Here is a 16,536-nt window from a genome sequence, read left to right on the forward strand (position 1 = left end):
GCTCCGCTCGGGGGGGGGCAGCGCGCGCGCCCTGCCCCCCGCCGCCTCTTGGCACGTGCCCCCCCCCGGTCCTTTGCACCCCGGGCCGCCTTGAGCAGGCAGCGCACGGCACCGCAATCTGCGGCGGCCATTGACGTCAGAGGGGGCCCCGCACATGACCCCGAGGCGACCAATCAGAGCCGCCCTGTGAGCGGCTGCCGCTGCCGCTGCGGCTGCTGCTGTCCCAGTCTGTCGGCGGAGCCACTCCGCTCCTCTCCGGCCGCCGCAGCCACATGCCCACGCTCCGCGCCGGCTGCACGCGCCCCCCGCACGCGCGCAGCCCCGGGGGTCCGGGGCAGAGACCCGCGCGCTCTCCCCACCCCCCCGCCCGGGCGGGTTCCCCTCCGCTCCGCGCGCGCGGCCAGCTGCCCCGTGCGTCCGCCCCCCGCGCCCCGCTGGGCGCGCTCCGCGGGAGCATGGATCCGGCGCAGTGAAGCCCGCCGGAGGAAGCCGGGACGGCGCTGCCCAGACGGCAGAGGCGCGCGGGCTGTCGCTGAAATCAGGAATTTTTTTTAAAGTTGCTTCCTTCCCTTTTTGGGGGGTGGCTCGTTCCCTCCCCTCTCCATCCTCTTGGACAGTTTTCCCTCACACTCCCCCCCCCACCCCCGGCCAGGCGGCTTTTTTTTTTCTTTGGAGGGGGGGCTTTTTATTATTATTATTATTATTTTTTTTTTAAAACCCTTTTTTAAAAAAGGCGGTCCCCAAGCGGCAATGGATTTTACCGGCGGCTCGGGCGGGGGCAGCGATCGCCGCCAGATCGAGGAGAGCAAGCCGCTGCTGGGTGAAATGTCTGCTACGGAGGGGAGTAAAATGGGTGCTGCTCGTTGCAGGCGACCCCTTCTGCACTGCAATGGCATGAGGTATAAACTGCTGCAAGAAGGGGACATCCAGGTCTGTGTCATCCGGCACCCCCGGACATTTCTTAGCAAGATCCTCACCTCCAAATTTTTGAGGAGGTGGGAGCCTCATCATGTAACCCTGGCGGATAACAGCTTAGCCTCCGCTACAGTAAGTACCTTGTTCTCACACTGCTCCGCATCTTCCTCGGAGAGCAGGACACACTCCTGCCCTGCAACACAGAGCTAGCCCCCCGCTGCTGGTCTTCGTGCCTTGGCTCTGTTTTCTCTGTAACGCAAGACAGCCCTGTTGTCAGATTGATGTTGGATATGCCCCATCGTCAACACGGGCAGCTCAGTTTTATGTCCACCGACAGTCTGCGAGAAAATCAGTGTTGTTGTTGAAGTTACATCTCGGGGATGGTTAGGAAATCTAGAAAAGCCTGCCTGCTGTGGAGGGCTGGGTGATACCTATGTTAGGCTTTTTAAAGTAATTGCCTGAATGTGTGTAAGGTATAACCAGAGTTGTATATTGCTTTCAGAAATGCCAGGCAAGTCTGAAGCTTGCTATGTTGGAAGAAGGGTTCAACCACAGGTCTACCTTAATTTTTTTTTTTTAAACCCCCAGTTGCCTACATTCATAATTTTGTTCTATGATAACATGGGGGGGAAAAAAAACTTTACTAAACCAACTTTCATTGAACTAAAAACGTGAAAAGAAAAGTAAGTACGTACGTATAGTAACCGATGGAAAATAAATATTCTCTTTGTGCAGGACTGGAAAATGAAAAATTAAAGAATCTGTTCCTCCCTATCCCTCTGTGTGTGTGTGCGCGCACAGGTGCACATGTGTGAATGAACCCCAATGTCCAAAACCCTGTTGGGATATTTTTTAGCAACCATAAATAGTATTTGCTAACTTGTAATTGTATTGCATTTTAAAGACAAATCTCATTTTTATTCTCTGTGTGATATTTTTATGGTTTTGTTTCTTGGGAATGTGACAGTGATGTGAAATTAGGATATTTTAACAATATCTAAACTAAAATCTGCAAATGCCATTTGACGTATTGGCAGGGTTGGAGGTAGGGAGGAGGGAGACAGGATGCTTTTAATTTTGAAACCAGATAGTTTCGGTGTGGACCATGAATATGCTGTCTTGGTCTAGGCCTTGTTGTTGGTTCTGATTTTGGTGGTCGCTTATCCTATCCAGACACTGACATTGAAATATGGTAGTCTCCTTTAGAGTTTTCTCTCCCTCATTGAGGACAATGTAGAAAACCAAGTTGTAAGCAAATATTACCAACACAAAGGGTACATATAGCAATATGTACTAGCCTTAAAAATATGGAGAGAGTGTGTGTGTATACAAATAATAAAAAAAAATTACACATGTAAAAAACGTGGTATCTATACGTTTAAAGGATCCAATGGCATTTGTGCAGCAGTATGAACCAATGAAATTTAACAAGTTTACACACGTATTTACAGTCCTATAAGACTTTAGGTAGATAGTGGTTTAATTCTGGCTTTTTGATTTGTGTGTAAATACCTTATTTTTCTCAGTGGATCTTCTGTAGAATAGAACAGGTACATTGGTTTAACATAGGAAACTCACAATGTAATATGGGACTGGGAATTAGTCTTTATATGGGTGTCCATCAGTGGTCTATTTGGATGAGTTTCCTTCAGTCAGTGGTGTATTTGAAGATTAAACATGGATCTAACTTTATAGGAGAACAGCACACATGTAAATGTTCAAGGCCTCTTTAACACGGTATTCTGACACACACACAGTATCTCAAGTGGGATCATCCACAGGGGTATCTGTAGGTAGACCATCTTCCCATCCTGAAGGGCCTGATGTGGTTCTTTTTCATACCTAACATGCTGCCACTATGCCATCTTCTGCTGTTCCATTGAGCTATCCAGGATGTTCACATGCCCAGAAGAATATTAACCTCTCCCTGAGCTACTGGTAGGAAAGAAGCAATAGGCAAGGAAGCATTAAAGGAGAATTTCCCCAAAGGAAACATGAGAACAAGTTTGGGTTCTGCATCATTCTGTGAAGATACTCTGAGGGGCAGAGCGGAAGTTGAATACTAATGGCAAAAGGCATTTTTTTTGCAGTGGCCATACTATCTGAAAAGGAGAAAAGACGTGCAATACCTGATATTGATATGGGTAGTCATACTTGTGCTTAATATATTAAAAAACCCAGAAAATAAAAATACACCAGAGATTAATTTTTATGTGCGCGAAGAGAGCGCTACCTCTTTCTTTCTGGCAAGGTTTTAACTCTGTTTCAGACACCAGGATAGTACTTTCTGAAAGAATTTCCCATTCACTTTATGCTAGTTCTCAAATTAATACGTGGTTTTCTCTCATCCTGTTTCGTTAAGATGCATAATCAACAGAGATATACTAAATTACTCTGTCATTCCATGCACCAATGTCTCTTGTTGCTGCTGGTCTCATTGTTTTCTGTGGGAGCTCCATTTTGTTGAGTGGTGCTTATTTGTGCTAGGTCTTGCACCTGTAATTATCATTTCTCAGTGCCAGTTCACTAAGTAAATACAGTATGTTTAGGGCTAAGACCTGCTTGCTTTATGTATGTATGCAGGTAGCCTCATTGATTTCCAAGGGACTACTTAGGCGAGTAAGGGGAGCAGCCACATATGCCCCAAAGTTATGTACTTGTTGCCTGACTGTGTGGATCTATATTCAATCATGTTTTTAGACATTTGATCTTGGATGTTTAAATTTATTTTTGTAAAAAGTCAGGTGTGAATAATTCAAACAGATATCACTGTTGGTTTCAAGATAAGGTAGAAATGGAAAACATATTGAGTGCCTAAAATTAGGCACTTAAATCCATACTTAGATATCTAAATAGGAGTGGCTTGATTTCCCCCCCCCCCCCCCCCACAGAGCTGCTGAGCCATCTGTAGGTTCCACTGAAGGAGGCACCATTGTGGGCACTCCGCACATCTGAAAACAGGCCTAGTTTAACACTTACAGCTTTCCATGTTCAAAGTGCTCTACAAACATTCCCTAATTAATCTTCGCGTCATCACTGTGCAACTCCTGTGGCATGATGAGTTTTAACGCATCCTATATAAGAGGAATAAAATTGAACCAGGAAATAACCTCACCTTATTTTGCATTTGAAAGCAAAAGTTTTGGGGGTAGCTAAAATATTAAACCTTGATCTAGCCAGGTCTGCACATAAATGGTATGGATAAGATATTTATTAGTCACAGACATTTGATATTCTCTTTATTATTGCCTGGGACATATGTGACTGAAATCCACCTCCACAAACTTTTATTTGTTAACCAACTCAAGTCCAGAACTTGGGTTATTTTGCATCTGGATTGTCCATCTGTTGTTTGTACCTCTGATAGACACTGTTCCTGGTTTATTATACACATTTCTACATGGATCTGTTGTTTTGTCAAGATAGGTGACTATTTCCATTGTTTAATTAGGAAAATATACATTTTGGCTCTGAGAAGACAGCTTTCCTTGTTGAATCCACTAAGTAGGGAAATAGAGAGAGAAGTATTCAGGCCATCTTATTTTAGTGAAACAGAATTCACAACCTTTACAAAAATCACATGATAAATTTTTTTCAGCGCTGTGAACGGTAAATGTTTCAATTATAATTAGCCTGTGTAAAGTAAAAATAGGAATCGCTTTATGTTAATTTTATGGTAAATTGTTGGCATGGGCACCAACCTAAAGACATGAAAACCTTGCTCTGTTCTACCATGGAGAGACCCCTCTTAACCCTGGTCTACACTGAGAAATTAAATCGACTTACCTATCAGTGTCACTTGGGAGGTGTGAAAAATTTGCACCTTCGAGTGCTTCAGTTAGGTTGACTTAACTCCCAGTGTAGTGGTGCCTAGGCTGATGGAAGAAACCACCTTTTGGTGGTCTGGATTAACTACCATGATGGAAAAAACCATTCTGTCTCTGTAGGAAGTGTCTACAGTATATTATGGTGCTGCAATGGCACAGCTGCGGTGCTGGAGCTGTGCTGCTGTCGCATCTGTAGGGTAGACGAAGCCCTTCTTCCTGTGGATGTTGGGATTTTGCCTGATCTGTATTTTATTTCCATTGTTTGTTTCGTTTCTCATTTCTCTTCAGACAATTTGCTTTATACATGGCATAGTTTCATGAATACACATACATCCTGTGTAGGCTATGCTGCTGCTGTGCAGGGATTTTTTTTTTTTTTTTTTTATATCGGTCAGCTTTGTAACTAGGGTTTTTTGTTTTGTTTGTTTGTTTTTTTTTGTTTTTTAAATCTTTCAGTGCCAGTAGGACATTTTACTATTTTACAAACTTCATTTACCAGATAACAACTTGCTCGGGGACAAATCTGACTTTCTCCCTTTGGGAGGAATGATGTTTGTTTGCTTTATAAACATTTATCAAACTCTAAATGACAGTGCATTTGCTAATATTCTTTCTGTTTTTTTTAAATAGGGTCTGCCTTTGTTTAGGGATTATTTGGTTAGTGGCAATGATTGTAATAAAAAAGATCAATGATAATAAAATCCAATTTAATCTCTCTTCTCTAAATTGTTATGAGGAGAATGATAATTGACTATTTTGACTACGAAGATGAAAATGAAATTTTCAATAGTTTTCAGGTGCCTGCCTTAACTGGGCTTCTGTAGAATCTCTTTCCGTTTCCTGTTTTGCCCCTTTTGTGTGTCTTCTTTTTTTCCTTCTGCTTCTTCCCTTTCATTCGGTTTCTTCCTTCACTTGGAGTATAATCTGGCAAACCTTACACTGAGTGCAATTGGTTTTTAGTCCCTGGAGTTTGTGTAACATACACGCATACAGGAAAAAAGGGGAGGATGAAGTAAGCCGTTCATTTTCACTATTGTGGTATGACATACTCCTAGTAACTCCATCTGGGAAGACAAGGCATAATTGCAAGCATGAAATTACTCATTAACATCCAGTTCCTTGAGGGAAAAATTAGCTTTTTTTTTTTTTTTTTTTATATATACATTTCTTACTTATTTTTAGTTTCACTTTTACAGGGAGGTTGGATATAATGGAACATAACCAATCAGATTCAAAACTGGAAATAATCCTGAAGTGAATTCAGAGTTGTTCTGTGGGGGCACCAGTTTGTTGGTAAAGAAATATATTTAAAAAAAGAATGGAAGTTATAGTCACCCAGGGAGCTGATGAATTGCATATACATTCACCCCTTAGATAGGTGTTTATATGTGATTTGAAAATAAAAGAAGCAGATACAGGAAAATTTGCTTGAAATTAGGAAAGGGGAAACAGAGATTTGAATTCATTTTTCAAGACCAAATGGAAGCTATTGTGAGGTTGCATGTTTTTTGAACTTTTCTTTCCTCTGTTTGTCTTAAAACCAAGGGAAGAATTGCTATCAGGCTAGAATCTTTGTTTTCTTGAGCACAGGCTCCCATTTAGTTAGAAAAACATGGTCTTAAAATTAAATTTCCCTTGGAAAAACAATTTGATCAAGGGGGAAATGTTATGCAGAACTCGAAAGTTTCACAATAGGCTTAAAAACAGAACCACATTTAGAGGGTTCCTGAAATCCAAACACCATCAGGTTCCCCAATTTCCAATTAAAGTAATAATAAAAATAAAGTAAACAGTTATTTGATAAGCCAAATAAACGATGGTGCTGGAACAACTTGTATAGTGGGGGTGCTGAGAGTCACTGAACCAAACTGTAATCCTGTATATGATGGAAAGCACTTCAAGCCAGGGGGTGCTGTAGCACCCCTAGTTCCAGCATCTATGTAAGAAAGTGCCTAACTCCTCCTCATGTTCCAAAATCTGTAAGTCCGCTGATATCAATGGGACTCTGCCAACATAAGTAAGGCAAGCTTGGCCCCTGCATCAGGACAGATATGGAATCAGGAATAAATTTAAGAGAATAATTTTCTAGTGCACCATAAAAATGAAATACTATATTAAATTTTCATTATGGAATAATGTGTCTGACAGCAACAAGTCAAAATATTTCATATTTCCAATTAATGCTCTCCTTTGTTATACATAAATGTGTAATGCATATGTTTGTCCATGTGTGCATATGATGGTGTGTTCTCTTTGTCATACAATATGATTAAGCCCTGTATCAGCCATCGGAATAGTTTCATCAAGCTCATTAAAAAAAATTAATTCTGGAATGTGTACATAACCATTGGTATTGTGGAGGTTTTTGCAAATCGTGCCCAAAGTGTTGTTCCTTCTATATTTTACTAATAACATATAATCTGCATTGAAAAGCAAAAATCCAGCTGTCCTGCAGATTGTAAATGATTTGTTAGATGTTATTCTGCTGTAAATGACAGGCCATTTTTATTACTATCTTAGCCAAACTTTGTGTTAAAAAATTAACATAGTTTATTTCTTTAAAGTTGTTTCACCTCCATCAGACATTGCTTTAGGGATTATCTATGTATCCAGTGCTGCCATGGTCATAGAACTTGAATACAATTCCCAACCGGAAGCCATATTTTTTTCAGTAGGATGAGAACTCTTTTAATACCAGTAGCATAAAAATCCTCATTTGTACATTTTACATTTTCATGGATATGCATGAGAAAGGCGCTCATAAATTCCATTCTGTTTTATGTATCTTATTTATCATTGGAGGAGAGATGCAGTGCTAACCCCATTATATAATGACAGGTCCCAGGAGGAAGCTTGCAGGTTGCCTTGTGTACTGAGTAGAAGTCTGGTTCTGCAGTGGGAATTGAGGGTTCTCAGCACCTTGGAGGAGAAGGTCCTCAAGGGATTGTGAGATCATCTTTCTTTTGGCAGGGCATAGATTGAGGGCATGGCTGTGGCTAGCCCTCCTCATGTGTAGCAAGCTGGGAAGAAAGCACAAGAAATGACCGCCCCTGCGCCGGGGCTCATCGTAGCCTCTGTTCCGTGGGCTCCTGCAGAGTACTATGCGCTGCCAGTGCTGACTGTATGATCCTTTTCATGAACCGCTGAGCCCAGTGGAGCAGGGCCAGCGCTGCTGGGGCATATGCATGATTTGTTGAAATGTATTCATATTTGTTAAACAGGATTGTGGTACAAGGGTAATGAACAGAACTACAAAGCAGTGAGATTTATTTATTTATTTTTTGATCCGTTCTCAAACCCAAGCAAATAAAAATGTGGGGGCAGAGAGAGCAAGAGGAAGGGAAAAATCTCCCAATGAGCCTTGCCATGATTTGCTGTGTCTTGAGGGGAAGAAAGAAAGGAGAGAGAAGAGCTGATCTGTTGAACCTGTGTCTGTGATTCAGTGAAATGGGATCTGGTGTCTCCCTAAACCACTCTGGGTCAGAATGTGCTATTGCAAGCCCATCCTCCTCATTCAAAGTTCCCGAAAGCATCCTGCCAGCTTCAGCCTCACCGCCGCTTTCACTTCTCTCCTTTTGTGTCATGCCTTCTGAGTGTACTGCCAATTTAAAATCTGTACTTGCCCATGCATTTATGCGTATAAAACGTGTCCTCGCCACTTTCACTCCCGTTACGTTTTAGAGCTCATGCATTGTCAGCGCTGACAGCATTTTAAAGGCCTGATGGTGACATTTAGGCATGTTGCCCCAAGGGGCAGCTTGTGCATGGATTGTGCCTCTAAAGGTGCAACTCCCAGCTCCCTGGAGCATGGGAGGATGATACAGCCTGCTCTATTCCAAGCTTGCATCCATCTTTTGCTGTCTAGTGTGAAATGAGTGGGGTAGGGCCAGGATCCTGCTTCCTTTGAGGGAGCAGCTTCCATGCTCAGGGACTGCTCTTGTGTTTGGCCCTTGCATGGGATGCACAAAGTGGGGATAGGTCCGTCCATTCTCCCCCCTCCGCAGTGCCCTTGCATTACGGCCAAGTCTAAACATCTAATTGGCTTTTCCACTGATGCTGTTTGCTTTTTGCATTTCAATCAGCTTGGACAATGAAACTAGCATGGTAGGGTCCCTTTCTGGTTCTCACGCCCTTGCCCAGAGCTTCCAGTATTGCCAGCTCTTGCAGTTTTATCATGAGCCTCACGATAAGATGTTTTCCTTAAAGCCCAGCTGCTGGAATTAAGAGATTGATGAGATTCTCTGGAAAGTAAATTCCTAGCTCTTGTAGTGGTGGAGAAAAGCTTAAAAACATGAACCAAGAAACCAGAAGGCAGATCAATAAAGAACCTCAAATATATTATTATTATTTTTTAAAACTCATGACATTTAAGCCAATCTCTTGAATTTTTGGGGCCAAACTCAGGATTTTTGAACAGTTGGCAATAAAAGGGTTTCCGCTGCCTGGGTTTCTAGCACTTCAGAGATGTTGAAATTATCAGAACAAAACAAAATGTTTTTCTTTTGAAATTTTAAAACCATGAAAATTTTTTGGTGAATTAGTGTTTGTAAAACTTTCTTTACTCTAAGACATCACAGATGACACCGTAAACGTTACCTGAAGAAAGTTGAGATTTAGTTACACTGAAGATTGTTTGTTTTGTTTTGGTTTGTTTGTTTGTTTGTTTGTTTGTTTTATTTCAGGGAATACCAAGATTGCATTTATTTTTCTTATAAACTCTTAACAAAATCTAAATTTATGACAACCAACTACAGGAATTTTTAAATTATTTTTTCCCTCTGTTGTAAAGACTTATAGTATAGTCAGTCATATCCATATATAGAGTGTATGCACGCCGTGTCTTTATTTATTATATGTGCATTTTGTGGACCAGAGTTTTGGCAGGCAATTGCATGTGCAGAGTGCTTGCCTAATTTGTGTTTATAGTTCCTGCAATTGAACATGTAAATCAGGTAATTGCATGTGCAGAGAGACAATTCTGATAATTTTTGTGAGCATTTACTGTTTTCTTGCCTAAAATAATGGTGTATTTTCTCTTAATAGCCCATTCTGACAACGTACAGGCATACTCTTGCTTCAAAGGTTATCAGGATTGATTCCAGACCCAGACAATAGGTCAGTGACACTTTGACTACACTGAACCTTTTCAATAGCTCCTTTTTTATGAGGGAGATCTTGCTTCATTATTATAGAAACAGGGTATTGGGCACCATCTTTGCAAAAGGATTGGCGCTTTTTTCTCTGCGTGTAAAACACAAATGTTAGAGGTTGGTGTTTTGAACCTAGGAATGACTTGGGAAGAATATGTTTACAGAGGAGTCTCAAAACGTTGTGCTTGCTCTTTACTACATATAAAAGTAAGAAGGCAGGATACAAGATGTAAAAGATTGTGTGGACTCTTAAATAATACATCTAAGAGCCAGATCCTTAGCTGGTATAAATTGATGTAGCTCCATTGACTTCACTGGGGCTATGTAAAGATACACTAGCTGAGCATCGGGAACCTCTGATTGGGGTGGTTCTTGGCAGCTTACGTACATTGCTGTACAAAGAAAAGGAGGACTTGTGGTACCTTAGAGACTAACAAATTTATTTGAGCATAAGCTTTCGTGAGCTACAGCTCACTTCATCAGATGCTGTACAAAGGAAGCTTTCTGTGCGTTGACTTTTAGTGTGCCTGGTGTGGGCATTTGGTGGCACTGGCTGAGAATTGTGACTAAATTGTTTCCTTGGATATAGTGGTTCCACAGATGCTCTGGTTCTAGCTGCAGTATTTTCTCTACCACCTAGAGTGGAGTTGCTCAACATTTTGGCTCTGGAAAAGAAAGGGGGGGGAACTTCCCCCAAATACCCTAGCAATCCCCCCAGAGTATGACAGCAATTGCTTTTGTAGTTTATCATAAACATTCTGATATTTGGGGGGAACTAGATGACTCGGGATTAGGAATGAGACTTGGGGGCTTCCAACTTGTAATCGAGACCAACCCAAGATTGTGGGGACCAGAAATTGTTACCAGGTGTGGCCTGTTCAGTGGCCTTTAAGTGAGTTTAGTGGCTTTTGTTGACCACTGAGCAGTCAAATGTTCACAGATTGACCAGGCACTACAAAGTGACTCCTTCAAATAGGTACCAAGGCTTCACAGAGAATAATACCTCAACTCAGACTAATGCAGAAGAGAGAAGAGGTTTGGGCATTGGGAGCAGTCGGGGGTGATGTAAATCACTGCCTCGCGGGGTGTGGGCCTTAGCGCACTCTGTCCCTCTTGCGCACTGTTGAGGAGGGGCTGGGTTGAGAACTTGCCGGCTGGTGGCTCTTACTGTATGCCAGGCTCCAGCTGCTAGTCCAGGCTGGGCTGGGGGCAGGGGAATGGGACTGCCTCTTCCCCTGCACGGGCTGCTTCTGGGGCTGGGGTTGAGCCAGACTCACCTCCGGTAACCTTCCCCAGTTGCAGGAAGCTCTGCACCCATTCGTCCCACTTCCTGCCTCCATTGTTTTCCAGCTGTGGGGAGAGGGGGTCACTGCATAGGGAGCTGCCCCTGATCTGCCCAACCCCCGTGCATCACCTTCCCCAGCACCAGGACCCCCACTCCGCTGAGTCCCAACAACCTGCACCCAGACCCCCATCCATCAAGCCTCACTCTCCCAACACCCGGACCCCCCCACTGAGATCGCTGCTGAGCCCTAGTCACCTTCTCCCCCCTCCAGAATCCCATTGCCCTTGCACTTGGAACCCCCAACAGAGCCACCTGAACCCAGATTTCCCCAAACAGAACCCTCTCACCCTATACCTGGAGCCCCTCCACACTTGGATCCTGCTGGGGTAAGCGTGCTTGCCCCCTGTCTGGATCAGGAGGGCAGGGCTGGGCGTGCATGCGAACCTCTGTTCTTCTCGCTTGCTATGGAGCCATATAGATGTGCTAATATGCTTAATAAGGAATCTGTTTGTCAAGAAACATTTCCTGAATCTTTTTTGTTGTCTGTATTATTAGACGTACTTGCTGACAGGTATAAATTACCAAAATAATTGAAAATGGTGTGATTATATTGTGGTGTGTTGACAAAAATATGCAGAATTTTTAATTTTTTGGTGCAGAATTCTTAATTTTTTGTCACAGAATTCCCTCAGGAGTAAACAAAGGATGCCTAATGAACTGCTCTGGGACAATATTGCTTTGAGCTGTATTATGAAATACAAGCAGCAAGTTTCCTCTCCCAGTGTGTGGAAATGAGGGGTTTTGATGAAAGGTGCTGTGTAGGTACAAAGTATTAAATCTTTCTATTATTGGTTGTTCCCTCTCTTCTCCTTCACCCTCTCTCCCCCCCTCCCCCCCCCCCCCCCGGGTCCTACTCTTCAGGGTTCTTTCTCACTCTCCAATTCTCTAATTTATCTTTCACTACGATTTGGGAGGGGAGGTTACGATTGAAATAGAGAGTAACATGGTTTCCAGAAGTACAATGCAGACTCTTCCTCCTCTCCCAGAGGAGCAAATGGTTTGTGCAGAGTCCTGGCACCAAAGAACATGTCTGGTTTCCAACCAAATAATGTGACCATTGAGAAAAATTTAAAACATCCGCTGAAACAGAACTCTTCTGCTGAAGATGAAAATGCAGATGCAGCCAAAGAGTCTCCCATTTTGATGGGAAACACATTTGCTAGAGTTACAAAATGCATTTTGGGTGATTTGTTTCATGCTTCATCAACTGCAGAAGAGTAACAAGTTGAAATTCAAATGAAATACTCTTTGCTGTATGTAAAGTTTTGTACTAACCATTGAAGGTAAGAGGAGTGGTAATGCTTGTGGTCTTAGAGCACAGGGTTTGTCTACAAACCCTAATGGTGAGACTGCCTCCTTATTCTCACGTTTATCTACTGGCATGTTAGGCACCTGATTAATAATTGCTTTCTCTGGATGTCCTTTATCTCTGGCCTTGCTCAAAGTGGTTTTGTCTAATCTACAGCAAGCCATTCCTCCTGTTCCCATCAGAGCAGTATCTAGGGTTGAACTCTCTTTCAGGCTAACACGTTTTTAAATATGGTGAAGCCAACCAATGGTGGGTGAGGGTTGACTGTGTGTAAACTGGTCTCTATTGGATACAAAAGGACTAGGGAGAAATACTGAGCTCCTAGCTGATGCCCATCTGGCTAAGTGAAGATTACAGGACAGATTCTCAATTGGTGTAAACTGGCAGTGTTCCAGTGGACAGATGTGCGATAGCTGAGGATCTGGTCTGTGTTTGCATTCATTCCTAACAGGTCCTGCCTCATCTATGCCCCACAAGGACAGCCCACTCTGCCATGCAGTTTTCTGGTTCTGTTGATGCTGTATGGCCTTTATTTAAAAAAAAAAAAAAAAAAAAAAAAGCATACAGCATGAAGCAAATTAAACAAAATGGCTGGCAGTTAGAGATCAGGTCAGCACCCTCTTTATGTGAAAATAGAGGTCTTTGAGTTGATGGTTATTCAAGAACCTTCAATTGATCTGTGTAAAAAGATTTGTAGGGGCTTAAATACAGCATAGGTTCTTACCATGGTGTAAATATGGCCTTCTGATGTGATGTGATGGGGCCTGTGTCTGTATATGTGTTCCCTTGTTAATGAACTTTTGGCCTCGGTTTTTAATTCTTTTTGTATTTAAATTGGTGGGTTGCCTGTATTTTCTAATTTATCATTTCTGATTTATCATACCCATTTTTTCTCCAGCATTTGAAGGCTAAGATAAAGATGCAGTGTGTTTTATTGCGTTGTCTAGGTTTAATAATGGAATTTTTGTAAAAGCTGTTTTTTTTTTTCTTTGCCTGTCAGATTATCTCGGCAGAGGTGAGGGAAATAAACTTGTCTGTGCGTTTTTCTGTCTGTACCTGTAGGTCTTGTAAGCTGGTGTCGTGACGCTTGTTACTGATCTGAGACTCCTGTTGTGCTCAGCTTTCAGATTACCAGACTGTTTCTGCATTTGTAAGAAAAAACTCTGCAAACACTGTGCTGTTTCCAAACACTGAAGTTTTCCCATTCACTTCCTGTTTTTGCAGCACTTGTTTGTGAAAAGTTCTTGCCATGTTTGCATTGCAGTTAGCACTAACATAAATGCATTCAACATTAGCTACTGTACGTTCCTGGGCCCAGTGACATGAGTTTCTCTTCAAGATGTGTGATTATTCTTTGTTTATGGTGAGACTGACTTTAAAAAAAAAAAAAAAAAAGAGAGAGAGAGAGACTTGTGCACGTACAAGTGAAAGTGCACAAAACTTCAACTGTGCGGTCAGGAGTTTGTGCATTTCACCCCTAATAGCCACACCAGTCAATAACCTAGTGATCGATACATGGGGCATTAGCTGGATATATGCTCAGTGTGCAGATTAACATGGAATAGCTATAAAGTCCCAGGTCACAAACTTTATTTGGCCACTTGAGGACTGCCTGCATGATCCCATGTGGTGTGTGTGTGTGTGTGTGTGTGTGTGTGGGATTCTCAAAACAAAGAACCACCTTTATACAGTTGGACAGCACTGCATGTGAACTGCAATAGACAGGGATGATGTCTCTGTACTGATGTGAATAGACTGTTGATTAGGTAGCACTTCATCAGCATAATATTTTACATCTCGTTGCTCCCTAGAATTACACAAATGGGGCCTAGATGGTTCTGTGGCTTTGCTCTGTCATTTGCATGCGTGGTTTTGTGTCTAAATTGTTTGTGTTGTCCTTTGGACTTTGCTTCTTTTCACAGGATCTTGGTAGAAAGGGAAGGTGGCTGGTGGGGTGATTTCTAAGGTAGTCAGGTGCTTCACCATAGGATAGGTCTGACTTTGAGAGCAATGTGAGACTTTTCGCTGCTCAGGCTCCTAAGGTGGCAAAGGGAAGTAAAGGTGATGCTTTTGGTGTCTGAGGAAAGTGCTCTTTTTCCATGTTTAGTGTCAGTTATGTGGCTCCTCTGCTGTCCCAGCGATTTACTGCATGAGGAGCGGGCCTCTCACTGGCTGAAGAAATCTACTCAGTCTCTCACGTGGCATTGCAGTTTTGGGGTAATTTTGTTGATTCTCTGGTCCTAAGATGCGTGTGTCTAGTCCGTGAGATATGGACGGGCAGAACAGAAGAACTGACTAGGGGGGGAATGCTATGATCTCCTCTCACCTTCCACTTGGACTATCTCAAATTCTTTAGTGGGTCTCAATGTGGGGGAGGGGTAGCATCTCCTCTAGCATAGGGCTAGTTAGTGCAAAGTGTGGGGAGGTGAAGGAAAGTCCTTTTTCTAAAGCCTGGGGCTGGTCTTGTGCAGAAAATAAGATAACCCTAAGATAACCATGGCAATAGTTTCAACATTTGTTTCCAATCTAGTCTGTCTAACCCGCTCCAAGAGAGAGAAATCCACTTAGAACAGTCCTTAACTATCTGCCTGCAAGCTAAAATGCGGTGTGAGAGGCGAGTCATTCTTAGGACCTGGCAATGGGAAGAGGAACTTTTGTAGCTGCAGATAATTTCCTGGAAGTCTCTTCCATGTATAATGCAATAATTTAAGGAGTGCACTAACTACTTAATGTCATGTCATGTCTTCATCCTCAGTACATTGGAAGCCATATTGTCTTTTATAGAGATAAGATTAAATTTACGAATATATACAGGGGATAGGTTACCTAGTTTCTCTGTTCTCTATGAACCTGTCGGAATGTAGCCCAATACCCTTTCACTGTATGTCAGCTGTTATCTATAGAAGCAGCTGCATAAAGAAATATATTTTGGAGGGTACAGATGTGCGCTCTTTGCTGCCTACTTCTGCAGTGAAGTACAGCAGGAGGAGGGATGCTCCCTGTTTATAGCTGATTGCTGTCTGTGTGGATTACATAGCTCTCAGATGAAGTGGCATATCTTTACATCCATGAGGCAATGCAAGATACAGTATAGGGAACCCTGCCCAGAGCTGTAAGTGTAACGTAGTGCTCCTTGGCCTTTTTGAGGTGAAGTGTGTCTCTCTACAAGGCACAAGTCTACAGAATGTGATATATCCTGAATATATCAGTGAGTAGTTTCAGTGCGTCCTGTACACAACAAACACAGCAGCCCCACCAAGCATGGACGTCAGCTGGCAGTGAGGGTGCCTGGCGCTTCTGGAAATCATGCCCAAGGTGTGTCAAGTTGGACACCCACAGGCAGTGGCTACTTTTTGAAAATATTTTTCTAAGTGTCTGCATCTCCGACTGCCTCACCCTTTGCAGACCCAGATGAAAACCACGGCATAATAAGTCCCTTGGCATTTGCCATAATTTGGCTTACCTTTTAGGAAAGCTCTTCCAACCTGAGGTTCACAACTGGAACTTTTTATCCCTGTGGCAGTTTTATTACATTAGAAACATTTGCTCAGGAAAGTGGTTCCTCTGTAATAGCTACTTGTTTTAAAAAGGTGTCGTGTTACTGTGGATTTCAATGTTTAGCTAGAAAAGGATTTCCTACATCTTGGGTAAGTGTCAGGGTATAAATCTGTTCAAAAGCTGCCTGACTGTCCTATATAGCCTGTGGTCCAGTCTGTGACCATTTTGACCTGATCAGAATAAAGGAGTCCATTTCCCCCCCCCCCCCCCCAATGACCTTATCTACCATTTAGAGATTATTGGGAGGATCACTGAAATCTTAGGGGCAGATTCTGATGTCTCTTTCTGTCTTAATAGCAGCTGACTCCATGAGTGCTCCCATTGGTTTCAATAGCACAATTATTAGAGTAAGATGTTCTCCACCATGAGCCTGTATCAGCATATTGTAGTCTCTGGCAAGATAGCTAATTTTTTTTTTCCTTTTAAAGTACC

The 16,536-nt window shown here is 42.6% G+C and overlaps 1 protein-coding gene across 2 annotated transcripts in view; it reads left to right on the forward strand.

The window, feature by feature from the left end:
- Nucleotides 1-656: 656 nt before the first annotated feature.
- CMIP (c-Maf inducing protein) overlaps nt 657-16,536 on the forward strand; it is a 170,500-nt gene continuing 154,620 nt past the window's right edge. Inside the window, exon 1 of one of the 2 annotated variants that reach the window (XM_074968827.1) lies at nt 657-1,047. In XM_074968827.1, the coding sequence (XP_074824928.1) occupies nt 751-1,047 (297 nt within the window). In that variant the 5' untranslated portion in view covers nt 657-750. The remainder of the gene's footprint in view (nt 1,048-16,536) is intronic. The other variant, XM_074968828.1, reaches the window with a different exon arrangement.

Source organism: Natator depressus, chromosome 12, assembly GCF_965152275.1.
Source record: "Natator depressus isolate rNatDep1 chromosome 12, rNatDep2.hap1, whole genome shotgun sequence".
Taxonomy (NCBI): Eukaryota; Metazoa; Chordata; order Testudines; family Cheloniidae; genus Natator; species Natator depressus.